General features: G+C 40.0%; 1 protein-coding gene and 1 non-coding gene across 2 annotated transcripts; one reads left to right on the top strand and one right to left on the bottom strand.

Moving 5' to 3' along the window:
* The first annotated feature begins 217 nt into the window (after window positions 1–217).
* mtrr (5-methyltetrahydrofolate-homocysteine methyltransferase reductase) lies at window positions 218–25,834 on the top strand. Its single transcript, XM_026362505.1, has 15 exons — window positions 218–296; window positions 1,459–1,603; window positions 1,785–1,938; window positions 2,094–2,211; window positions 2,344–2,860; window positions 2,949–3,062; window positions 3,164–3,320; window positions 3,504–3,592; window positions 5,801–5,981; window positions 9,820–9,862; window positions 14,478–14,658; window positions 15,267–15,385; window positions 19,585–19,677; window positions 23,122–23,316; window positions 24,842–25,834. Exons 1-15 carry the CDS (start codon window positions 226–228, stop codon window positions 24,984–24,986), a joined length of 2,322 nt encoding a protein of 773 aa, XP_026218290.1. The 5' UTR covers window positions 218–225; the 3' UTR covers window positions 24,987–25,834.
* LOC113164947 lies at window positions 4,546–4,617 on the bottom strand. The gene has a single exon (XR_003299053.1). It is a non-coding gene; the product is annotated as a small nucleolar RNA SNORD78 (small nucleolar RNA).
* Window positions 25,835–26,876: the final 1,042 nt, after the last annotated feature.

Raw genomic sequence — 26,876 nt, 5'->3', positions numbered from 1 at the left:
AGACAGCAGCGTGAGTATTTCTTATTGTTAGTCAAACCTTTATCCAAAATGACAATACACAATTAACTTTAACAATGTTCACATAATTAAAAATAGCCATTTGCTGCTTTTCATACAAAACATTTCAAACGAGGAGCTAAAATATTTATTTTCTGCAATGTGGTTTCTTCTAATCACGTTCTAGGCACTCTGTTGAAATCTCGCGTGAACTCCGGTGATCAATACATGAGCGGACGGCTCGTTACGTACGTGAAGATTAGACATGGAAGGGCTGCGCTGAAGTGCCTCATTAAAAGGTATATAGTACATTTTATAAATTCACATCGCATTTATAACCATGCTAAATGATACTTAATCATTTTGGGCCGCTTCCGCTGTAAAAAAGACTATGGCTTATATGTCTCAAGTCAGGATAAGTCTCTACATTAACGGTGCTGTCCGTAGCTGTTAATGTCAAAAACATTATTAATTAAAACAACAAGGAGCACAGTTCCTCTCTCGGTATGAGGGGTTTGGTTTTGATTTAACGTTGCACTTGAGATACAAACAACATGCTCAATTCCACGTGCAGTTTGGTAACAAACGCTGTCAACGTGAAAAACTGACGCAACGTCCGGGTCGGGGCTGCAGCTGGGACGAGTCCTGCACTTCACAGTGTTGGGAAACCTGTGTCAGTCAGCGTGTTACCTGACAGACACTGTAGTATGTAGATAAGCTGAGATATGAAACAGCTTCTCCACTGACAACCTGATTTTTAATCCCTGTGGCCTCACCTTTCTTGTGAGTAGAGCTGGATACTTATAATAATGAATTACCCCCCAGGTGCCATCCTTCACACCGCCACCTCCCACACTAGTTTGCTTTGCTGCATCACCAGGCAGAACACATACAGCAGGAAAGTCACAGGACTGGGGAATGAAATCAATGATGGCTGGATTTGCATGCCTAGCTTTGTGCACTAAATGCTTTTCCCCCATCTTTTTGGAAACCCTCTTCAGGAAGCCCATCCTTTAACATGAGAGATGGCTTGCAGATCATGATTTGTGTGGGACAATGTCAGTTTTCACTACTCTGATGTTAGAGGATGTTCCTAAAACCATAATCGCCACTCTTGAATCCAATTAAGAAATGTGTTTCTGCGTGGATGTGGATCATAATACCCAAATGGCATTCTATGATGCCATCAATGGTGACGACAGATTTGCTCTTGAAACATGAACTAAGGATTTTCAGCAAGGTATATCCTTTTGCTGATCAGCTGTTATGTTGTATTTGACAAATGGATATTAAGCTTTAAAAAAATTATGGTGTTTCAATAATTCAACCCAATTTATGGAGATAAACTGAAAAAACACCCGTGCTTTTCCATTAGTTACATGCCAACATATGTTTTTTTAACAAACATTATTTTAGAGCATGTAAATCTATAAATGACATAGCTTTTTTTTAACGTTCTAGCATGCCCTGTGAAGTGAAGCCTCGGTTTGTGGTTCTGTATGGATCCCAGAAGGGCCAAGCCCAGGATATAGCAGAGGGGATAGCTGAGGAGGCAGAGGAACATGGTCTGGTTGCTGAGCTCAGCTGCTTGAACCAGAACGAGAAGGTAACTATAGCTCATAGTAACACCTTTACTTAAAGTAAGGCTGCTGAAGTTCCTCTTACACTGCATGGCTAATGACACAATAACACATCAGTAACATCTTAGTAAATTGAATGTTGCCTGATGGGTTTTCATATGGACTGTGGAAACACCAGTCACTCACTAATCCTGTAACTGGTTCCAGTACAGTTTGGAGAAAGAGAATGCCCCAGTGGTCTTTATTGTGTCTACTACTGGAGATGGGGAACCGCCAGACAATGCCCTCCAATTTGTAAGACGCATCAACAAGAAGACCCTTTCTGCTGACCATTATAAGCACCTTTCCTATGCACTTTTAGGTAAATTATGCTGTGAGGGACTGAGGTAGCTCTGTTGCAGTTAATCTGTAAAAAAAGTTGGAACTTTTTGTGTACATCATAACAATGCAGAGCACTGCACATTGTTTACTGACTTGAACAATATTCATCTGTTTTCGTCTTTGGTCTGTCTCCAGCTTTAGGAGACACAAATTATGCAAATTTCTGCAACTGCGGGAAGACAATTGAGCGTCGTCTACAGGAACTGGGAGCCAAACAATTCTATGCGACAGGATATGCAGATGATGGTGTAGGGTAAGTTCTGTAGTGAGAAGTATAGACACCCAACTTTCAGCATTTAGTCTTTAACGTAGCTACAAACTTTCCTTCTCTTACTTTGACAACACTGCACTAGTTTTATTATCTCGTGGACTTTACTCTCTCCAGGTTGGAGTTGGTTGTGGACCCCTGGCTTCAAGGACTGTGGAGTGCTATCAAACAAGCCTTAACAAAAATGGCTTCTGGTGGGATTGCTCACTCGAAACAGGATGCGGGGGATTCAGCAAAAGAAACCCCAGATTCATCCATACCAGATGTTCAACTTAACCTCCTAAGCCTTACTGACCACCAAAACTGTGGATCAGTTGGAATATCTGTAAACACAGACTCCAAAAGTGCATCTGCTGCTTCATCTTCAACTTCTGCTACACAGACTGCTGTTTCTGATCTCAGGCCAGCTTCTTCTGCGGAGAGCCCAAAGTTGGCATCCAAGTCTTCTGACACTGCCAGTGTTTCTACATCAGTACCAGAGGCAAATGACAGGGATGCTGGAGTTTCCCATATTGCATTGGCAGCTTCACTGACAGCCTCCCTGCCTCCACTGTCAGAGTCATCTCTTAATGTTCCTGCTCTGCCTCCTCCCTACCTGGATGTCTCTCTTCAATGTGTGCACCCAACAGAACAGGTATATAGAGGAATGATACTGCTGAGAAAAACACCATTTGTGCCAAACTTGCAACAATCTTGCAACTCATGTTTTTTTTTTTTTTCAGATTGATGGACCGTTGAACAAAGGAACTCTGCATGAGGTGCCCATATCCCGGGCAGTTCAGCTGACCAGAGGGGATTCAGTCAAGAAGGCCCTTCTCCTAGAATTGGACATCTCTGTAAGTTTGACAGAAAAAGGTTAATTTTTTTCTGCAGACTGTCATAAATTCAGACAGATTTTGATTGCAGTTTAAAATGCCTGCTTTTTATTCCTCTTTAGGCTCACTTGACATTGGCCTATCAGCCGGGGGATTCCTTTGATGTGTTCTGCCCAAACAAGGCCTCTGAAGTGGATTCCATGCTCCACATATTGGGCCTTCAAGACCAGAGAAACTGTCATGTACACATTTCCCTAAAAAAGGACACTAAGAAAAAAGGTAGCATGCACCTGTCATAATTTTAACATGTGTGTCTAAGGTACTCTAAAGACCATTAAAACCACACAGAACTACACAGCACTGATAACACTGCACTCCTTAATGAGATGATGACATATTGCACTGTACAGAATGTTTACCTATCTATGTTAACTGTGGGATGTTTCCCCTCCCTGGCTATAGGTGCCCAGGTGCCATCCTTCATCCCCCAGAACATTTCTTTGCAGTACCTGCTCACATGGTGCCTCGATATGAGAAGTGTTCCTAAGAAGGTAGTGTACTGTATGTCCAAATATTGCTCTGCAGTGACTGACTTTTTGGCTTTTTTTTTTTTCTTATGTCACTTGCTACTTGTTGTTGCAGCATATCAGCATGATAATAAGAGGGAAGGTTAAGTGTAAGTTTTTACCAGCTGGAGCACACTGCTTTTATTTCAGTTGTCAAAGCTCTGTGAAAGGTTTTCATTTCTGCAGTTTCACCCAGAAGCACAGTTAAATTTTTACTATTTCACTTTACACTGGTTCACTTTACTGCCCTTTGGTACTTGAGTAGTCTATGTCGGGACACGGTCTGGACCCACAATATTTGCATGGCTCCATAGTTTGGTTTAATAAGCTCAGCTAGGACTGAATTTACTCAGGCAGCATCCAAGGCTGAAATAATGATTAAACTTGCCTGTTCCTCTGGGGCAACAAAGACATTGGGTGAGTGGAAATGTCAAATTGCCACAGCCTCGAGCTTTGGTGGTGCTTAGGTTTTTTTTCTGCTGATGTGGCTTCCTTAAATTCACTTGATTCATTTTTTTGAATAACATTACTGTAGTAATAGTGGTTAACTCTGCAAACTGTACTTTAATTGTTCTTCTTGTCGTGCTTCTAATTTCCATCTGTGAAATAAGTTTTTCACAACATTTCATTCTTGTCCGTATTTTCATTAGATTTTATTCATTATTAAATAAAAACATTATAGCTCCATTAAATTGAAACCGTTCATTTCCCTCTGGCATGGGCTGCATCAGTCGTTTACTGTTCTATGAAAACAGCGTACTGAATATCAAAATCAAGACTATTTTTAAAAAGAAGAAAATTAAGATTAGAACAATGTGCAACACAGTAACTAATTGGTCTGGGTGATTACAAAAACACGAGGGAAATATGATTCCTGATTCCTGCCCTGAGTTTATTATTTTTTTTTAAGTTTTAAAATTTTTGCAAACAGAATCAGTTTCTTCTGCGTTATTAAATTTGTCCACATAAATTGATTGTTTCAGGTCAAACTGTTGTCTACAGCATTACAAAAAAGTGAGAGCTTCATTTTACAACACCTGCCTGTGCAGTTATTCTGTTTTACCGAAGCAATTACAACACCAATAAAATTTTAACCCCATTGTTTTTAGGATAGTAAAAGATTATCACCTCAGCCACTTAGTAAATACACTTCACAATGATATGTGTAATAACATCAAATACATGTAGATATTACACATGCTGACTCATTATTTCTTCTGACACAAATATTAGAACACATTACTTACTCCATTCATAGACCCACTGTTAGATATTTGTCAAAACTTGGTAAAGTGATGATTATATTTAATTCGGTTTTATTTTGTATAAGGCCAAATCACAACAGAAGTCTGTTAAGGCACTTCACAGAGTAACGTTTAGGACCTTACAAAATATAACTGTATGCTGAATTATATAGAAAACCCCAAAACCCCACTTGAACAAGCACTAGGAGAGAGTGGAGAGGAAAAACTCCCTTTAGAGGAAGAAACCTCCAGCAGAACCAGGCTTAGGTTGGGCGGCCATCTGAGTGGAAAGAGAGGAGCTGTATTATATGTAATACACTGGAAGATGGAGATAATACTTATATCAGTAATTGCTGTAAGAATGCAGCACTGATCTCTGCATACTCATAAACTATAAGGAATCACAGACATTAAAGAAGCTGAAAGTCCTGATTACTAATCCGTGGTTATGGAATAAAGCTGAGCAGGAGATGCAGTTTTTTAATTTCTTCACAGTCCCTTTAATACTGTAGTTTATGCCACTGCTTAGACCAATAATAAACCATCAGTGAAATGCCAGTTTTGCTAATTTAACATATTACTTGATTGTATTATTTGCCTTTGATTAATTTACATCTTGCCACTGCTAATTTCTTCGTAGCTTTACTAACTAAATTCCATATTCATGGTGACAGGAAGTACATTGTACATAATAAAATTCCTGTATTACATAACTGGGCTGACGCCAAGGTCTACCTGCACGGTCATCATTTACTGAGAAAACTTACAAATACTTATATTTTATATAGTAGCATTGAAGTTCGCCTGCAGTTTCAGAAATGTATTAGCTGTCTCATTGTATTGTTGTGAATAGGTGTCCGAATCAGAAAATCATGACCATTGCTGCTAACAGAGGTACAGAAAGGCTTCAGGTGACTTTACATACTTTTTATCTGACTTTCTCTGGCAGGCGTTTCTGCGAGCGCTGGTGGAACATACAGGGGACAGTGTGCAAAGGAGGAGACTGCAGGAGCTCTGCAGTAAACAAGGCGCCGCAGACTACAACCTGTATGTGAGAGACCCAAGTCTCAGCATTTTGGAGCTTCTCACAGCCTTCCCATCCTGCTCGGCTCCACTCAGCCTCCTCATAGGTCAGAATCCTTGCTGTTAGCTTACTCAGTCAGTCAGTGATAAATACCAAATTCTGTGAGTCTATATTAATAAGGCTGCATTTAAACCACTCTGATGTACCAAATTTGATCAAACATCACATTTATCATTTTTAATTGACTTCGTGTCACATTTCTACTTAAATATTAGACTTATTGAGTAAACAACAAGTAAGCAGAATAATACCCTCTCACATTTTTAATATGTTGTTTGTTCTGTGTTTTATTTTATTTTTTATATATATTTTTATTTTATAATAGATTCATGGTTATTAAAAGCAGGCTTTCATGTTGCCTGAAGCAAAATAAAAAAATGAAGAAGGTTTAAGGGAATTACAGTGATTGACATGAGAGCGGGATTCAGGCTACACCTGTGAAAAATATCAGGGGAATAATTTACTGCAGAAATGTTTATTTTATTTTTGCGAGACCTCAGGTTATGTCAAGTCTATTATATTATTCAGATAGATTTACTGTATCATTCTCATCCAGTAGGGGTCACTGTAACCCCGGTAAATCAAGTTAAGTGTGCACAGTAATCTCAGGGCTGACATTGTCAGCACATTTAATTATTCTGAATGGTCAGGCAGTGTGCATCATAGGGGCTCCCAAAGGGTCAACACTCATTTCCTTGTCTCATTTTAAGTTCACATTGCTCCAATATGGGTTTTATGTCACTGTTTCTCGGAATATAATGGCAAGACTTCAGTTGCAAGGCAAGATATATTTTCTCAGTTAATTCATTATCCCTCTCCCTGGTAATAATGATTATCTTTTGCTGCTGTGCACCATGTCCACTATCCATCCTTTCACCCTTTAAGACCACTGTTGGTAGAAAACTAACATTTTCTCGCAGCTCATTATGGAAGCTGGCTGGTTATTCCATGTAGATGTAATAAGCTGTGGCTACAACTTCCCAGACAGTGAAATTAGTTGGCTACAGTTTTACATGCTAGTTGAACTGTCCTTTAAAACAGCTGTGTCACAGCTCTTGGCCTATGCCAATGTCAGATATTTTTGGCCTACTTGCCAACCACAGCACCTTTCTCAGTGGTGAAATGATGCAGAAATTGGCAGAAATCAGGACAATCGTGCCCTCGTGAAAAATGTTGAGTCGCAGGCCCTTTAGGGCAGCAGCTGTTAGTTGGGGGACATGGGGCCATTTACTGGTGAGCTAGTGAGCTTTTCAAGGACACAAGGGTGCAGGGTCAGCATGGCTCATAGGTTAATGGTCAACTCTGACTCAGTGTGTCACTGTTAAATTACACTGCTGCATCTTTTTATTTATTTATTTATTTATTTTTATACACCGTTCTTGGTTCATTAGCTCGACTGAAGGGGAGGTGTTTGCTGATCAGAGTTTATACTGTTATACACTAAGTATAAATAATGAGGAGATGTAGCTATGCCCAGATGTCTTTGGCCAAGTGCATACTGGGTATAAAAGTAAATGCTGGGTATAAATTGAGAAAGATACCTGCTTCCTACAGCCAGCTCACTTCTTATATGGTCCATTGTTTCATATAGAGTGTCAGATGAAAACGTTGGGGTCACAGCACCCGGGAACTCAATGCTGTCTATGAGCATCTTTTGCAATTTACTTTACTGCAGGGCTCAAATGAAATTGCACAAAAATGCAGTTTTATTTTTTTATTTTTGTTTTTTCTTCAGCTTAATTGTGACCCACGAAACAAAGTAAAGCAAACTAAAATAAAGGAAAGCTCATATGCCCGTATTTCACAAGGCTAGTTCTCCTTCTCTCTGAAAAAAACAGCTTGTGATTAAAAGTTTCCTGCTAATATAAAGCATACTGCATATTCCCACCTAGTCTATTAGATAAATTCAAAAGACCTGGAAAACCCTTCAAATGGTTTTGGAAAGCCATAACCTAGCAGGTCCTTTTCTCAGAAGCAACTTTAACTTAGCATGTGGAGGTTATTAAAAAAGGGGAAAAAAAAACTTCCCACAGAGGATTCTTCTTAACACTTTAATACTAACAACCTCCCTAATTTCGTCTGCAGCCAGAGAAACTATCCATATATCTTAAGAAGTACAGCTTTAATGTTCAGCCACACTGCTATCTAATTTTTTTTCCACTAAAATGGTACCTCTGCATATAAATCGCAGCACAGAGAGACATTTGAGATGCAGTAGATTATATTGTTGTGCAGTATGATCGATGATCCCTGTGAAAATGATCATTTCTAAAAACATAGCGGTGATCCTGGGACTGTATCTTTTTTTTTTTTTCTTTAAGACCTTTTTTGAAATGCATATTTCAAGATGTATCCCGACTCATTCACTGCAACAAAAAAGCTTTTCTTTCAAAAGATTTAAAAAATAATATATCCATTGAATCTACCAGTATCATCATGGTGTAGCGATGTGAGATGATGGATTGATTGTCCTGTGCTTCAGACGTGTGCTGTCACTCTATAATAGAACATCAGCATGTTGAGCACCGTGTGGCTGCAGCCGATTGTTATCGAACATGATACACCTTCTGATGGAGAGGTGTGTGACTTTGATAATGGACAGGATTATTGGATTATTAAATAATATGTTGTCCTTCTTAGGAAGTAGGAATGATTAGTCTTAAGTATATCTGAAGATGTATTTATGACCGACCTACTATGAATTGCATCTACAGGAAAAGCAGATTCATTATAACAAGGAAAGGCCATCCTCATCACAACCCTATACAGTATATGTATTTATTTATGTATACTTATATACCATTTTGGTTTAAATGTATTTATTTTAAGTTGCTTTGGACAAAATGATGAATGAATCTAATGTAAGACATTTATGTGCAACACCAAATAGTACATGAAAGAAAACAAATGCTACAAGACAGAATTTTTCCTGACAAAGGCCTTTTTTATCTCCTAGACTTTCTCCAAGTTACTGGCTTTGTATGTGTATATGAAGAGCCAGAAACAAAGTGAAAGTAATTTTCCATATCACTGAGATGACACGTTGAACAAAGCTGCTTTTCTTCTTCTTGACTGACAAACTGTATAGTTTCAACACTGAATGGTGCCATACCAGATTGCAACTGGGAATTTTGACGTTTCCTCCCAAACTTACTATGCCTAATGCATCCCCATTAAAAAAACAAACAAACTTCCAGCTCAAAGAGATAAATGGACATCAACGTGCGGCTCTGCCTTCCTAACACCCTGAGCTGTTTATATGTCTGAGAAATGCATAAACGGAGAGGGGAGTAGATTTAGTCCAGCTGCTTGTCTTTCCCAACAATTTAACAGAAAAATGTGTCTCAGGTGTTAAAGGTGGTGCAGCTTTGCTTTTCTAACATATCACCACATATCACTGAGATACAGGTAAAATCTAAGTACGTAGCAAGAACATCACACAGCTCTCAATTACAGTAATTCATGGTGCTACAACGCAGCGAATGGCATTCTGTGGCTATGGGGTGAAAAGTTATCTCTGACTCAAAGATTTCCTGATTTCTCTGACACCTCCTCACAGATTCAGTGAACGGTACATATTACCCAAAAGAGGGCACCTTCATGGCTGGCATTGAAATAAGGTCTGCATAGGCAATCTGTTTCCTACTGGCTCCACATCTGGACACTTGGGATTCCATAACCCTGAGTTTGTAATTTCATAAATATAGAAGTGTGTCCTAGAAACAAGACTGTAACCTGGGTGGGGGTATTGGGGATAGATTGGAAGGCAGGATGTCTCAATGGACTGAGAAGACTTTTCATATATTTTGTCTCTGTCATGGGTGTCTGTGTAACAAAATCTTAGCAAGGCAGCGGGATGATTGACAGTTGTGCTTGCCTTTCAGAGCATTTGCCGAAACTGCAGCCCAGGCCTTATTCAGCAGCCAGGTAAGGTGACAGCAAAATAAGAGTAGAGCATGCATTTTGTACTGCATGAAACTGTGCACAAAAGGGCTCTTACACCTACATTTATTTGTCCTTTTTCCATGTATCAATGTAGACGAATATCTTTCTAATGTGTACTAGTATAAGTTTATGGAAAACCCATGTTGTGCTACTAGTGTTAGGAGAATAATTAATATATTGCTTATTTCAAGATGAAAAACTTACCATTTGCACAACGTGACTCCTATTTTCTCTCATTTGTTTAAATATTTCAAATAAGGCATATTATTTATTCTACCCAGGGGTCTCTTAAACAGCTGCGTTGTACCAAATGCCTGCCAGTTTACTACATTCTTAATAATAAGGAAGTCTTTTATTACAAACTGGGCAGTGGTAAGGTGTTTGCCAAATCGATTTATTTTTGTCCTTCAGTGTTTATATAATTCACGACTGAACAGACCAGAGAATAATAAGATGAGTGCTGAAACTGCAGAACGCACTTGGAGATCTGTTGTTGATATTTTATTCTTGTGCATACACCTTGATAAATTGCTAAGTACTCCACTTTTTTATTAGATGCTACTAGACAAGAGAGTTGGAGTACACATGATAGAATATATATTGATCCTGTGCTATTGTCAGCTAGGAAATGCATTGCCATCCACTGAAGAGCTGCTTGCCAGCTTCTTCACAGTAGTGGACTGAGCATTCAAATTATCTGACATTTGAGAGAGTTTAATATAACTTCAAAAGAGCTCCTGGTATTTTATTAAGCTTGGCATTTTCACAACATGATAAATACAAAGGCCTATAAAATGAAATATCTGAATTTGTGATAAATACACTTTTATAGTAGCTCAGCTCAGTTTTTTTTTTTAAACAAATCTATTATGTGCCCATGACTTTATGAATGCAAAACATAACTAATTCTGTATATAGCTATTCCATACCATAAAACTTGTATTAACCCCCCTAGGGTGAAATTCAGGTGTTGCAACAGCAGATCAGATAAAAGGTGAAAGTACTAGATTAGAATAATAATCATTATCAAGTTGATAATGAATAAAATAAAGCCATGCACACAGACAAATCACTCTCAAGGGTTTGATTTTCTAGAAGCAATGGAGATTGTGGAGTGTGATTACAGCAGTGAGGACGGTCCTGCAGTAGCACTGTGTCACACGCCACTGGTGGAGCAGCCTGTCACTAAAGGTTCTGCTAAGGGTACTCAGGGTCCTGTAGGGGATGGGAGGTATTGTTCCTAATGATCAGCAGTTTGGCCATCACTCTCCTATGTCCCACCTCCTTTACTGGATCCAGAGAGCACCTCAGAAGAGAACTGGCCTTTCTTATGAGTTTGTCCAGTTCATGCATGTTGCTGTGACGTTAGTACCCCATCAGACCACTGCATACTAGATGTTGCCACCACAGAGTCCTAAAAGTCTGAGGAGTGTCCTACACACTCCAAAGGATCTGAGTCTCCTCAGCACTTAGAGTTCGCTCTGTCTTTTTTATATTCAGTACAGTGATGGTGTTTACCAGTCTAATTTGTTACTTCACCAGTCTCTTATAACAAACTGTAATAAGCACAAGGTCATCTGTCTCTTCTCTGAATAACACATTCCAGTAAGCACAGTGTACAAAAGGCCTATCTACTGTCACTGAGATGCGACAGTCTCCACAACTGAATAGTTTGACACCGAAGCTTAAATTACCTTGAGTTAATACAATAAAGATTTTCAGTAAAGTTTTCAGTTTTTTAATCATCAGGCCTGTAAGATCCATTCTGCATGGCCAAGACACTTTCTAAAACTAAATCATGTTATAATTAGGGAACAGGAATCAACATTAACATCAATATGATACAACATTAAAATCACTCTGGTTCTCTCTGACTGTGTCATGATTGTCTTGGGGTGAATAGTTATCCTGCCCTTCAAGTCCAGCCAATCCATCAAATTTGGATTCAGATTTTGCCCAAATCTTATAACTGTTTATTTAGACGTGACTGGATGCTTTCTGGAGTCACTGAGGTGGGCAGTTGCCAGGATTAACATATGTGAGTCATAAAAGCTATCTTCAGATGTCCCACGATGATTACTGTCTTCTGTTGTGGAGACTCTTTGCGCCCACAGCAGAGCTGTTGTTAAACGCTCTGGCTCGTGTTAAAAATCAGGATATGTGTCCGTTTTGAGAATATGTGGGCCTGTGCTCTGTGATGATCCTCTCACGTTGTCATCCCGCAAGATGAAAGCAATCCCACTTATGCCAATTAGGAGAAACGGGTGCACAGAGGAGTCTTTCTGGCCACCTGTGAATTAGCACAGTCCGTACTCTCGTTTTCCTCGTTTTGATCTTTTCGCCATGCATGAATCTATTCTGCTTTCTTTTGCACATTTAGGGTGCATTGTTGGTCAGCAGCACCTGGTATTATCTTTTCTATCTAGGTGCCAGAAAAACTTCGCAAAAAATCGCAAAATCGCTTGACTTAAAAAGATGTCAGGCTCTGGCAGAAACCATATCTTAGTTGGCTTTCCCATGATAGTGCTATTTACTCTCTCTCTACCTGTAACAAGGGAGGAAAAATAAGGAACATACAACTGTGGTCAGGCACATCCTGTTTACTTTAATTAATTTAATGTTTCTTCAGAAATGGCGACAACCTCATGCGAGTCCACCAGTGGCAAACAAATGAACTGGAAAGAGTTTATAAAGGAATGCATGTGTGGGTGCAATGATATAGCATTTCTAAAGCTCAGAGTGTTGTCAGGAGAAAGATGACCTCAACAATTGAGAACTGAAACCACCAGGACTCTTCTAGAGAAACTGAGTAATTGGGCAGCAAAGGCCTTGGTCAGGGAGGTGACAAAGGACCAGCGGTTACACTTAAAATTAGCTCCAGAAGTACACAGTATGCAGAAATGAAAACAACCGTCTCAACAGCACTCTATCAGTCATGCCATTGAGGTAGAGTGGTTCATAAAGTTCATATGGCATCTGCTTGGAGTTCGTCAAACAGCATTTGAAGGACTCTTACAGCATGAGGAAAAGGATTATTTAGTCTGATGAGACAAAAAGTAAACTCAATACAGTGTGACTAGTACCTGGCTCATACCGTGAAGCGTGGTGGAGGCAGCGTCATGCTTAGTGGTTGCCTTTCGTCACTGAGCATATGTGTCTGTATAAAGTTTCTTTTGATTCCTTTTATCAGACTATGTACATTATAGTTAAATGTGCTTTGGTTTGCATGCTGTAAGGTGCTGCACATATGAATTGACTGTATGTATTGTGTAGCCTTTAGCTTAGTTGTGGCTAGTTTAAGTAGGACCAAGTGTTCTTAATTTCTGCCTGACTTAGCCACTCATTGATTTGCTTCTCTTGTTAAGCTAGAGACCATTAGGTTTGCTTTAAAGCTCATGTGGAACGGCAACATCTAATGCATTGTCAGAACTTCACCTCACCTCTCATTAGTCCCTCACTTAGCTGCTTATTTGTACGTGTGTGTTTGTGTACAGACGAAGGGAACAGACAGGGGAGACGGTGGCTGTAGTTTATCAGATGGTGCAGAGACATTAGAGGCCTGCATTATTGATGCTGTGGTCAATAGAGGTCTCCAGTGGCCCACAGTAACGGGAGAGTGAGGGATGATAGAGCGGGAGAGTGCCTCAGCTGGCAGTGAGAACTGGAACAAAGACAAGAGAGGCAGTTTCATTGAAGCAAAACAGACACAGTTTTTTGTTTCTTTGTTTGTCACTTTAAGCTGAATTGTGTTTCTTTCTTTTTTTTTTTTTTTGGACTTCTTGGGGTACTGGGAGTTCTTTAGTTGGAGTAGACTAACTTGAAAACACTGATCTCATTAAAAATATATATATGCATCCACATGTTTGTGTTAGGAGGAAAAATAAACACATAATTAAGATGACAATTGGTGTAGATGCTGATAGTAGCTAAAAGTAATGGCCAAGCAGTTGGAGTTTACAAAGTATTGTACATATGATTTAAATAATAACAAAAATTAATACATAGGCATTTAAAATGGTTAACCTAAAGTAATAGCTAAGCAACTAAAGGGGGGTTATTAATTCCAAGGGTTCAAATACATTTTCCACTATCACTTTGAGGTTTTTATGGTTGTTCTCAATAAAGACATGAAAGATCAAAATATTTTTTTGTTAATATTTTAGACACATCATATGTGTTAATACTCAATAAAGATCAGATCACCTGCAAAAGGTTCACATACTTTTTCTCGCCACTATTTACTTAGTTAAATCCAGGTGGTGACTTTTTTTTTTTTTTGGGACAGACAGTGAATGTCTCTGTATCCTTGTTACTTTCATCAGCAGCTGTGCAACTGAAATTTTTTTAAAGGTGTTCTTTTGTGAATTGTTTGTTGGATCATTGCTGTCTATTCTTGAGAATTTATCCTCCCTGTTGTGCCTTTCTGTACCCATCTGTTCTCCCTCTGCTTTTTTGTATTTTATTATTTTTCACTTCATCCCGGTGTATCTCCCTGCTTGTCACCGTCTGTCTGCGTGTCTTGCACACACTCTCACATACTTGTTTCCCTCTATCTCTGTCTTTCTCGATCTCAAACTCCCTGGTCTCATCTCTATAGCTCACGTCTTAGGCACCCAGGAAAACTACATTTTGTTTTCAACATAGTGGAGTTAGCAGCATGCTCTGGGCGGCCTGTGGGGAAGCGAGGCTTGTGTACCGGTTGGCTGTTTGACCTCATCAATCCTGGCCTGGTTTTCCCTGGGAAGCCTGAATCCTCTGGCAGCCTGGCTCAGCCAAAGGTAAATGAGTACTATTCAGTATAGTGGGCTGAAACTAGACAGTCCAAATTTTTGGGGTTGTGGCTGATATTTAAAGGTGTTCAAATTTGTGAGCACAAGCATTCACAGTTATTGTTATGAATATAACCCTCACTCATGGGGCTGCAAAAAAAAGTGTACTTCTGCAGGCTATGCTCTTTGCCTTCGTTTTGATTTTTCAAATAAAATACCAGGAGAAAAAAAGGCTGCCCATTCTCCTTCAAATATTACAGTTCAAGAGGTTCTTGAGGAAAAGAGAAGGCAGAATATCAGAAAATTGTGCAGTCTGGCATTAGGGGTTCAGCGTGTTTCTACTACATTCTTTAGACGGCTCTGGATTGGATGTGAGACACTAAATCTCTGGGCCAGTTGTGTGTGGTTAATTAAAAAATTCATTTAAATTGAAGCAAGTAAATCCTCTCTGCCACAGACTCTATGGATTTCAGTTGAGGTTCATGAGTTTTCTCATTAGTATGTCTTAGAATATTAAGTAGATCAATTAATAGATTGGTAGGTCCACAGTGGCCTCTTAGCATTGTTGTAATTACTCTCATTGTTTTCAGTGCTTTCTAATGTCCTTTGACCCCTAGATCCATGTGAATTTGAGACCCAACTGCTCTTTTCGGCCTCCCTCCGACCCGTCAGTGCCCTTCATTATGGTTGGACCAGGCACAGGAGTTGCCCCCTTCATTGGTTTCCTCCAGCAAAGGTACAGCAAATTCAACACTGTATTTTCAAGTAACAAGCAGCATTTTTATCAAGTAAAACAATTTGTGTTGAGATCCTCCATTTTGCCAATACCTCAGTCAAAAGGAATTAAGTGCGCGTGGCATGAATTATGTCCAGTGCCGGTGTGATACAGCATGTGTTGAATGATAGGCTGCTGAAGTAGGTCAGTCAAATGTGTCAGTCCCCAAAAACATGCAGGTTATTTGCTGACGGGTGCACCGTGTGACATGGATCATTGCAGCTAAAATTCCTGCGCCCTGTAATGAATATTCATAATGTCGAAATGTTGTTAAGTGCACATCATCCATGCACATTTTGTAAGTAGTCTGCAGAGGCAATTAAGTGAGACCTTGCTCAAAGCTGATAAAAGTCTACGTCATGTACATCTCAAAAGGCATAATGAATCTGATGGTGAAGGCTGTGATCACGTCAGGGATTATTTCAAATGCTTCCCTCGTCTCAACAGGAATAAATTATGCCCTCTCCAATGCATACGGCCATGACTTGGTGTGTAATGACCAGCAAGAAGCCAAAACAGCACACGGGGCCTTATTGATACAAAAGTAAAAAGTTCAGTAGGTGCAGCCGTGTTGCTGGAATAAGACATTTCTGTAAATGCAGATGAGGTGGTGAGAGGATGTGGACTGCCAGTTGAGTATGTAGTGGACCTCTGTGGCTTGTTCAACCATCACTGTCTAAATGTTTGAGGAAAATCATGTAGAATATGTGACATTTAGTTTAATTTTCTGAGCTTCTGAATTGATGGCTAAATCAAGATTGCTAAAAGATGACCTGTCAGAAAGATTTAATGTGACTGAAGCTTCTCTATCCAGGCTGATGCCTCTGTGTTGAGCCAGGCCCCACAGTCACCACGACTTGTCAGAAAGTGGACTAAGCCTTTTTAGTCAGACTGACATGTCTAACTCTTGGGTGGCTTTGTATAAATGAGGTTGTGCCCCAGTCAACTCCAATTGTCTCTAAATCCCCTGGACGTCGCCTCTGTTATGGTGGGTGATTGCTCTGAAAGGTGACACAGCTCTTGCTGAAGTGATGGCGGCGATGGTGGGTTGAATGCAGCCGATTCTAGAGTGGTCATCTGGGGTGAGAGGTGTTTGTGCCTTTGGGATGGGACAGGAACGCTGAAGATGTTTTTGCACTGGCCTGGTCACACCACTCGCAGACAGACTCTTATTCTTACTGATCAAGGTTGAGCCAGAGGGACCAGAGGGACCACTTGGTGATGTAAGGTGGTGATATGAACATATCAGCCTTACCCTAATCCTTAAAGCAGTGTGCCAACATCACTGTCTGAAATCTAAGATATCAGAATACACTTTTAATTGTTTTATTAAATGTCTGTCCTTGCAAAGCTGCTTGTCTGCGCAAACAAAACACTCAGACCTTGAGTGATTCTGGAAGCAACATCCCATCATCAGATGCATCCTTGAAAGTTCACTGCTGGGTTTCTTTTTATTTAAAATATACTGCATTTCATTAAATTTTTATATTTTTAGTTTTATATTTCAAGAGTTTCTCCTATAAACAGATTCATCAACTCTGTCTGTCTCCTCAGTCCCCTCTCCCTCACTGTGTCTCTCATCCTCTACCCTGCAAGCGGCGTGTTGTGCTGGAGGATTGCAAAAAAACCTGTCATGGCGAGCAGCATTGTACAGAATCCAACTTGAGATTCCAAACAAAGCCTTGGCGGCTGACGCTGCACTCTGATAGGAGATAACAATCGCCAGTTTGTCAACACAATGCTGTATCTGCCTCAAGGCCTGAGAAAGGGTCCTGTTAGCAACAAAATATCATGGGGACGCTTCGATCTTCCTACATCACCCCCTCTCGACCCCCACTGTTAATCAATGGATGTTTTCAAAAGTACTTTGTATGAGTTTGTAGTGCTGATAACAAGTAGAAGAGTCTCTAAAGGTCAGAGACTCACTTGGTGGTACTAGGAGATTTTAATAAGGCACCCCAGCAGTCTGGTATTGATTGCTGTAGTTTGCATGGAAGGATTTTATGGAGAATGTGATTTTCAGTGTCTATTGAGGTTGGAGCCGTGACAACTAAACAAATATTGTATTTTAACTGAGTGGTTAGCCTTAATCTCCTAACCAGCCCTAAAAAGCTTTTCTTTTGCATAGAAAAACTGTTTGCCCAGTTTAATACCTAGGTATGCCAGCAGGCATAGTTGGCACAGTCAATATGAAAACTTGTATTTAAGTTTGTGTGTTTCTGTGTACAGATATTGAGCTTAAATGTATCAGTCTGATGACATTTAGGCTACAGCATCTTCCTGTTCAGCGTCATAAAACCTTTGTGAATTCAGCCAGTTGAATGGATATATGTCATTCTGCAGTGTAATGTCAGTGATTACATCTTGAGCTGTTGTTGTATTTAGGTTTTTTTGTCACCATTGTAAATTTGTGTGTAAAAAGCTACTCGCCACCACTTTCACGGAGCTGCAAAGAAAACGGATGAACGATATCACATAATTGTGTTGTTTACCAAGTATTCACCTCAGCTTCCCCTGCCGTTTCCCTCTCCTGCTGATCATCTGAATGGCACTGAAAGGCATCCACCTCTGATTTTGACCCCAAATGGAGTGCTCTGTAGATGCTGCCTTCCCCCTGAGATTGTGTTGCAGGCTGTTATGGTGTGGGTATGTGATGTGATGTGATTTGTATGCAGGGAACGGCGCCGGTGGGGTAAGAATGGAATCCAGGTTTTTCATATTGGTATTGATCCCTTTAGGGCAGGCGGTGAGAGGAGAGAGACGAGCTCACTAAAATGAGTTTACTTGAGGCTGTTTGCAGATCAGAAGAATCTCGTCCAGGATGCTAATGGATGAGATCAGAGAATTTAGATCAAGTCAGCCAGACAGCTATGTTACCAGGCCTCATTCACACACTAAGTTTAAACAAACGTTTATTAACTGGTCAACTTTTTCTTTAATTAATGGAGAGCAAAGCTTTATTATAGTATTCCCAGTCACACTCTTGCATTGATTTAGTTTTGTTCACTAAGGCTAATTAGTGTGAAGCTGCAGCTCATTATTGTTCGTTATTTAGCAAAATAGAAAACATTGTTAATCTATAAAATGTCGTAGATGTGGGGGGGGGTTTATAATAAAACTTCTAATTCAACAGGTTATTTTTTATGTATTTTGTAAAATATCTACAGAGGCTCTGGAATTGTTCTGAAATTTTTTTAAAAATTATTTTCTGTTACTTATGTAACCAATTTATAATTTAAGTTTTTAATTTGGGTATTGATACCTACTTTTCATGCACAATACAACTCTGACAAGCCTCAGAGTTGGCTGCCATTTAAAATTTCTAACAGGTGAAAAAAGCACAAAGCATGAATCAGTCTGTTCGTGAATAGCAAAGCTTAGGGTTTCGGGAAAGCGGCACTTTATCCTCGGATTGCAGCAGCGCAGTACAAAGGGCCCAGTCTCTATGCCTCCCTGTGGCATCTCTCAGCTCTTCGTCGTGGTTGGTCACTTCAACACCCTTCTCTATTTTCTCCCCCTCCCTCCAGACAGGGGTAACAGATAATGCCGGACTCTTTAGAGAGTCAACTGACTGATGGCATCATGAAAGGTTGGGGGTCAACTGTTGTTATCTGGAAGAGAGCTGTCACCTTTTGCAGCAGGTGTGCGGCACAGATACCGGCATCCTTTGAGCCACTTTGTGCCGATGTGTTGCCATTGCCGGCAAAGGATTCTGGGAGCTTTGCCAAACTCCCTCTCTCAAGAGGAATCACTTTTGCAGGACCAGTTTTTATGCACTAAAGCACAGTTGGACACACACACACACACACACACACACACACACACACACACACACACACACACACACACACACACACACACAAACACACACACACAAAAAGGCCCCCCGTTTCATTTTCAGTAACTGTTTATAGTGATGGGATCTATCCTTCTGTTTGGGTGAAATTTAATAATACATATAATGTCCTCGCTGCAGAATGCACAGTCGTTTCCGTGCATTAGGCAGTTGTGGCACTCAGTGTATTGTGGTTGCAGACAGTGCTTAATGGTGTCACTACTCTTCTTTAACCTCTGCTGTGAGGAAGGACTCGCTCTCCTCCATCTGGTCTGATCGTCGGTTGGTATTGATCGACCGCTAACATCCAGTGTTTGACTTTCAGAGAGAAAGAGAGGCAGGAGAACCCTGGAGCCGCATTTGGTGAGACCTGGTTGTTCTTTGGTTGTCGCCACAGAGACAGAGACTACCTGTTCAGGTAAGCTGTGTTTGTTTTTAGTGTGGTGGTGGTGGTGGTGGTGGTTCAAACATCCCATTCACAACACTGAATTATACCCATATTTTAGACAGACTTTCCTGCATACACTGCTGTCCATATCCACATCCCTCTTCACCTTTCCGGTGCATATTCCACGTACTGTAATCTGTGACCTGCATATGATCGTAGTGTTCATTCGTGTTCATCAATTCCATACATATGTAAAAAAGCCCTCAGTTAATGGCCCAGTTTTCTATATTAGTGGAGGCCATATGTTCTTTTGCTATGAGTGGATTCCAGTCTTGTGTTGCACTAGCGTGTAATTGTGACTCAAGGCAAGAAGATTATTTTATTCTTGGATCATGTTTCAAAATACTGTGACTTATTAACTAATCTCTTTTAAAATCTTTTGTCTTGGCCCTTTTTTCTTTTTTCTTTTTTTAAACCAAAGATTATTGTACAAAATGTTCAAGCAGTCATTTAGCCAAATAGGAAATACTGAGTGAAATATTAATGCTGCTCTAATCAGTGTTTTTAAATTATCACTGGATTAATTGACTGTGTGATGTGAATGAAGTCATTTGTATTTCTGAACCTATGGATGTTCAACACTCAGCTCAGCTTTAGGTTTTAGCTTCTTTTAACCTAATGTTTTGGTTCACGGACCATAACTTGACTGTTTTAGGTCATTCTGGCTGCAGTGGTATTCAGCAAAAAGACTCAAAACCTACTGTGGGGCACCACACTGCACACAGATAAGTTGGTGACAACCATTTAGCAGCTGAAAGTTAAATCATTTTCTCTTAAGTTGGTGGAGCTAAAAAGAAAGTGAAAATTGGACAGAAATATGATTCCAGAGGAATAATAACACTGCCCTGTTCGGCTGGATCGGTAAATTTCCAGTCATTTGTTAAAAAGATTCTTTTCAGCTTAAAAGGTGATAATGTATTAGTTAATGCAGTTTTAATTGTGTTGTGTTCTTTTTATACACTAAGCATTTGCAATATTTAAGGTTTAGCTCTTGAATTCAAAGTAATTTATGACTTATGTTGCTTAAGGTTGTTAAAAGCTAAATCTTAATATTTTAGACTGAATAAGGCAAAAGATTAAGATTTGATAATCAGATTTGCCTCTGGATTTAGAATCAATAGTGTTAATGAACTGCAACTCTGCTGTTTATCAGTAGAGCCTTTGGTTTATTGCTTAACACAATCAACACAAGCTGTATTCTAGGTAGGAACCGAAGGGGGGTAGTGTTTTCTTGTGTCTGTGTGTTCAGGAGAGACATGAATACAAACTAAAGCTGGTCACTGACATAACTTTTATCATTATAAGAAGTGGCTAATTTAAATCTAGCCTCACATATCAAATTAATACTCCATTATTGTCCATTAACCACTTGTGTGATTAAAGCATTGTTAACTGATATCACCCTCTAAGTAGATTATTGCACTGATCAGTTTGCTTTGGCTTTACTATCTGGTGACTACATACTTATTGATCAGCTCTTCCCTGTATAAGCGGCGTGCATGTACTCAGTGCTGGCGCACTGGCCGGGTTCCTTTGCAGGATTAAAAAGTGCGAATGGATTAGCATCCTTAATCACACAAGAATAGATCACAGAGGATGCTGTTTGTTCCCCTTTGTTTCCTCTATCCCTTAGTTAAACACCAGCTCACAGCCAGGTAGTAGGCAGTGTTTGTTCACAGTGTGGGCTTCTCTGATGAACACCCCCACAGCGTTGACCAAAGCGATTAGTCTATGTTTTATGAGCCACCCGTGAAGAGTTGTACTCAGTTTAAATAGGTTAGCAGAATGAGAACAACATACCTGCCTAGCTGCATTCATCTCTGTTGGAGATCCCTAAAAGCAAGTGCAATTTGATGTCTGGCCTTGAAATGCAGAGGCCCTCTGAGCATATTTTGTAGCATTTTTTCAACAAGTCCCAGATTTTAAAGAAGGGACTGAAATTTGAACTTGCATAAATATAGCATTAACAGCTTTTTGTGCTAATAATAAAAATATTGCAAACTTTGGTCGAGACAGGATTCGACCAAAGTTCTGATCTTTTTTTTTTTTTTTTTTTTTTTTTTCCACCAGCAAAAACAAAGCTTTTAACTCACCTCAATCAGCCGCAGCACTTAATGTCCCTATGAGAGGTCGATGCCAGTCTTGCTGCCTGTCACATCAAACCTGTCCTCCTCTCCACTGCTCTAACCCTTCTCCACCCCCGCAGATTTCTCAGCCTCCTCATGGCATGTGATTCCATGTGTAGGGGAAATGTGAGCAGAAGACATGCTGGGTTCACGTTAGCTATGATGATGATTCATACGCCAAACAAACAAGACTCTACCATCTTTCTCCTTGTTATTCTTCATCAAACAGGCTTTGTAATTACACATCATAGTCAGGAGAATGAGATTCCTGATCCTGTCTACGATCAAAGGTTAGGTGGTAAACATTGCAGAAGAATTCTAGCTATTTCACATAACAGAGACAACAATACTTCTCTCTCCCTTTAGCATTCACAATGCAGTCTCTGTGTGTTATCGAAAATGCCTTATTTTTGTCTAGGGTTTACTGCAAAACACAGACCCCCGAGGCAAAGACCTTCACCCATGATCTCGGAGCTGGGGATGGTTATAAGTTTGTGTTTGTTTGGTAGTGTCTGTGTGTGTGTGTCTGTGCTCATTTCGACTGCTTAACTTTAAACAAGATCCTCTGAGCCACAGTAAACCTCACTCCCTCACTGCCTTCCTCCTCCTTCCTTCCCCTCCAATAGCACCCCAGGCCCTGTAAAAACACTCAGGCAGAAGAAGGAGTAGTTGGCAACTAAAACACTGACAGAGAGCAAGGTTACACCCAACTGCAAGCCAGGGAGGATTGGTTATAAAAAATGTTTATAACAGTGACTCGACCTTGCATAAGGAATCCATATTTTTTTGCACTTTACTCATTAAACAACATAAATTGGTTGTCTGGCACAGTTTTGTTCGGACCTTTTGCCCGTCAGACTTCTGTTTTATCAAGTCTGACAGGTGTTTTTGTTCATAGGAAATGGGGGTTGTGAGTTGGTTAGACAGTTCAAGCTATTGCTAAATATCTTAAGGGAGTGTTGGATGTGAAAGGTCGGAGTAAAAGTTGTATTGAATGCTTAGGATTATTAGGCCAGACGTTTCATTTATTCCTCCATTATGATAAAAATGTTTGTATTTCTGCCACGGACAGGTGCTGTCTCACAAAGCTGGACATCCATTCACTATCAGACAATCTATCCTCCAAACTAGCAAAATAATCTTGGCTCTCCTGTTTCGAAAATGTGATAGACTCAGTTCCACAAATCAGCCGCAACCTGTTCAAGATGGCACAAATAAAGCTCTAAATTTGTTTGAAAGTGACCTGAAATGTTTGGATGTGTCTCCGCATACATTCTGCTTTTGCCAGAGAGGAGCTGGAAGGTTTTGTGTCTAGCCGTACCCTGAACCACCTCGAGGTGTGTTTTTCCAGAGATGACCAGGAGGATGGAGAGGTCGCTACCTCAGCAGCACGACCCAGATATGTCCAACACAACCTGCTGCTTAATAGCCGACACATCACTGACATCATGTTCAAACAGAACGGCTACCTTTATGTCTGCGGGTAAGTCTGACTCAGTAATTCTGTTGTAAACACCTTTTGAAACTTAATTTGTCCTAAATGATTTGTAAGCTGTAGCTATTCTGCCCAGAGCGCAGAGAGCTGTGCATATATAAGAGCACAGACTGCATAAGAGCAGCACAGCCTTTGTTTCAGAAGATGACGACAATTGCAAGAATTCAGTAATAAAAATCCCAGTACACTTAATTGATGTCTAGATGCTGATTTATTAACTGTCACACATTAACAAATCTGCCTACTGAGTAGCTGATCTATTATTGAACAACTGTTGAGGTTGTTATGCAGGTAGAAGAAAATCGTAATCAATGCGACCCTCACACGTGTCTCAGACCTGGTATAATCTTTCCTCTCTAAACGCGACTTCTCTGTCTAGCTTAATTTGTTTTACTTTTTTTCCCTTCAGTCTTTGTTATGTATTATGCTGTTTGATCCATGTCCAGGGAATCCTGAATAATCAGGTTGTGTTTTATATATCTCTGTTTTATTCTGTCATTGTCCATGAACTGTTACTGATGCCTCTACGTCACGCTGAGCTGAGGGGAGAGGTTTCACTTATGTCTGTCCCGAACATATTTTATAATCCAATATTTATTTTATTTATTTATTTATTTTGGGTAATTGAACAGTGCTTACTTTAGGTCTACACCAGGAGAGAAGATGTCCGTGTAAATCTTTTGCTGCAGGATCAAGACAGGATTTTGACAGACACTTATTAACCTTTGCATGAACAAAATGCCAAATGCGGTGTGTTCAGGTAAATATCTAAATATTACTGAAACAGAAGCAAAACCACCTCCGTCTCATTTCATTCATTGCTGCTGTTTTTTGGCTGAAACTGAAACAAAATGCTATTTCATATATTTTGTGACTCAGCGTGTGATTTGCTCTCAAAGCCTTCAGTGGAAGTCCAGTGGGACTGTTTTGGCAGCTGTCAAGTCCATGGCAGACTTTTAAGAATAGATCAAGAACAAGACCTTGCTCCTCCTAGGTCCCCCTCCAGCTGGTTGCACGCTAGGCAACTGTCTGGGTAGCCTATGCTTTAAGCCATTTGTGGTTTGTAGCATTTAGAAGGAGACTTTACCTGCTTTTCCTGTTTACATATCACAGAATGTTGATTCTGCCTGTGCCGACAAAACAAAACACTTAGGCATATACCAAGTTATATCAAGAAAAGCATTGCTCAGTATCACACTCTTTGTCTAGTGTTTCTCTTCTCTCATCACTAACAGGCTGCTTCCTTCACCTTTGAGTAAATTACTTCTCAAACATCTGAACTGTGTGAATTTTTCGGAGTCAAGAAATATCACTGCTGGACGACAAATCTCTCCCAATATGCCACAATAGCAAGATAGAGATTTAAGCAATTTCCTTTCAGGATGCAGCTCTTGCAGGTTTTACAAAATATCAGCTCGGCACAGTGCTTTGACACACATAGTGTCATAACTTATTTCTATTGTATTACCCTTTTTCCTAATATATGTATTTGTACTATTTCTCCTGTCTTTAGGGATGCTAAGAACATGGCCAAAGATGTGAATGACACCCTGATGGAGATTATCAAAACAGAGATTCAGGTGGATCAACTGGAGGCCATGAAGAGACTGGCAGGGCTGAGAGAGGAGAAACGCTACTTACAGGACATCTGGGGCTGACAATGGATGAGGAGATAAGGGCATTTTGCAGCATCTGCTGAGCTTTTTTACACCTTAAAAAAATAAGCATGCTCAGCTGTAACCTCTAGAACCATAAAATTGTGGATGCTGAAGCCCAGGGGTAGTTTACACCACCCAACGCTACCAAGATGTAATGTACCACGCTGACCTGGGGATATCAGTTCACTACATCATCTTGGGCTTTGCTGTTTGAACAGAAATGACCTTGGTCAGGGCAATAGTGCTGGAGATTGGTCCTGCAGTGTGAAAATGCTTTTAGTGTAGACAAGCCTCCTGCTTTCATTCTGTCTGGGGAAAAGGTATTTACTTCTGTCGGCTGTGATGGAGTGATTTTGATGAGACTGAGAGCAGGATATCACTGTGATCTAGATGGAAACAACACAGCAATCAGGAGTTCTTAAACAACAAACACAGGAAATTGTTTATTGTGGATTGTGGGTGGAAAAAAAATGAATTTGGAATTTGTCAAACCAGCTCAATGCCAGTTAACCATGGTTTACACTTTAAGTAACAGTTACTATTAATGCTTTTATTTTCATATAAATAAAAACTTACCTTTTCAAGTAAGTCTGGCTGGTTGGTTTCCTCAGCTAGTAAAAGTAGTATCATCATATCTCAACATATTCAATACTGTAGAACATTTTCTGTGATTTATCTTTATACTGTGCTAAGTTTTAAATACACACATTACACCCACATACCCAGCAGGCTGCCAGTTTGCAGACAGTGAACTTGTCTAAGTCCTGGAAAACTGACTAAAATCTTCCAAACTGTAGTTCAAACAAACACAACTGTGCCTTGTGTGATCAGGAATAATAAAAAAAACACTTCATAGTAAACAATTGCTGTCTACTAATTTTCTTTTATTGGGGAACACATGCATTTGAAGGTGGACTTTCATACTTCTCTACAGCATGTACAGTGTAAAGCAAGCCTGGACGTTTGTTTGGGAGGCTATAGAAATTGTTTGGGAGATGATGAACCCTGATTGATTGGGAGGGATTGTTGTTTAACATTTAGAGATAATTTGATTGTTCAAGGTGACTTTGGTCAGAAGATGAAAGCATGTGCTGCTAATTGAAGGCTTTTCGCAATGGGCTTCTTAGCACAGCGCAGAGCCCCAGAGTGAGGCTTCTCAGAATTAAATCTTCTAACAGCAGCCTCTTTATTTACCCTCTTGTAGGGAGGGCAGAGAAAAACATGTTTACAATCTCTGCCGCCTGCGCTGTAGATGACACCCCATTCGCTACATTTTTCGAGTCGAGTAAACAAAACATTGTCACAGAAAACAATCCCCGATAGTGAATAATTGGTTTAATACAATGTTGTCGGAGTTATAGTGTTTGTCCACTCTCATCTCTCTGTGTCCCGCTGCTGCTATACCAAGTCACAGGAGCAGAGGACGCCATCAAAAATAATGATGCTGTGTGCTGATAATAGCACCACTAATCTCATCTAACACACATGCACATATTCATACATGGCTTTCAGTCAATGCACGACTATAATTTGTTGTTGAAGTGCATGCTGTTAAAAGAAAGGAAAGTTTCATCAAAGTGCCACGAGTCTGATTATTGTTAGTGAATCATTTCAGAACTATGAAGTACACTTGGAGCCCGGCTGCGCTCATGTACCTACCCTATTAACATGCCCTCATCTTCATTTTGGAGGAAAAAAAATGACTCAAACTGTATGTCACAGAGCCTGCCGGCTGCTTATGTCACCCTGTCCAGCAACCACCCAGGACTGAAGTTTTAAATTATGTCTCCATAATTAAAAAGGTTCACAGTGGTGTGTTTGGTCCTGCAGTGAGAGTGAACGACAGAGCTGAGGAGGTGGTCAGGAATAAATCAGCACGCTGGAGGTCAC

Source organism: Anabas testudineus, chromosome 2, assembly GCF_900324465.2.
Source record: "Anabas testudineus chromosome 2, fAnaTes1.2, whole genome shotgun sequence".
Lineage (NCBI taxonomy): Eukaryota > Metazoa > Chordata > Actinopteri > Anabantiformes > Anabantidae > Anabas > Anabas testudineus.
This window is presented reverse-complemented; position numbering and strand designations above follow the sequence as displayed.

Coding starts and splice junctions, on each gene's coding strand:
- mtrr (XM_026362505.1), top strand. CDS start 226: ATGAGCGGACGGCTCGTTACGTACGTGAAGATTAGACATGGAAGGGCT. Junction 297..1,458: donor CTGAAGTGCCTCATTAAAAG/GTATATAGTACA, acceptor TTAACGTTCTAG/CATGCCCTGTGAAGTGAAGC. Junction 2,212..2,343: donor TATGCAGATGATGGTGTAGG/GTAAGTTCTGTA, acceptor TACTCTCTCCAG/GTTGGAGTTGGTTGTGGACC.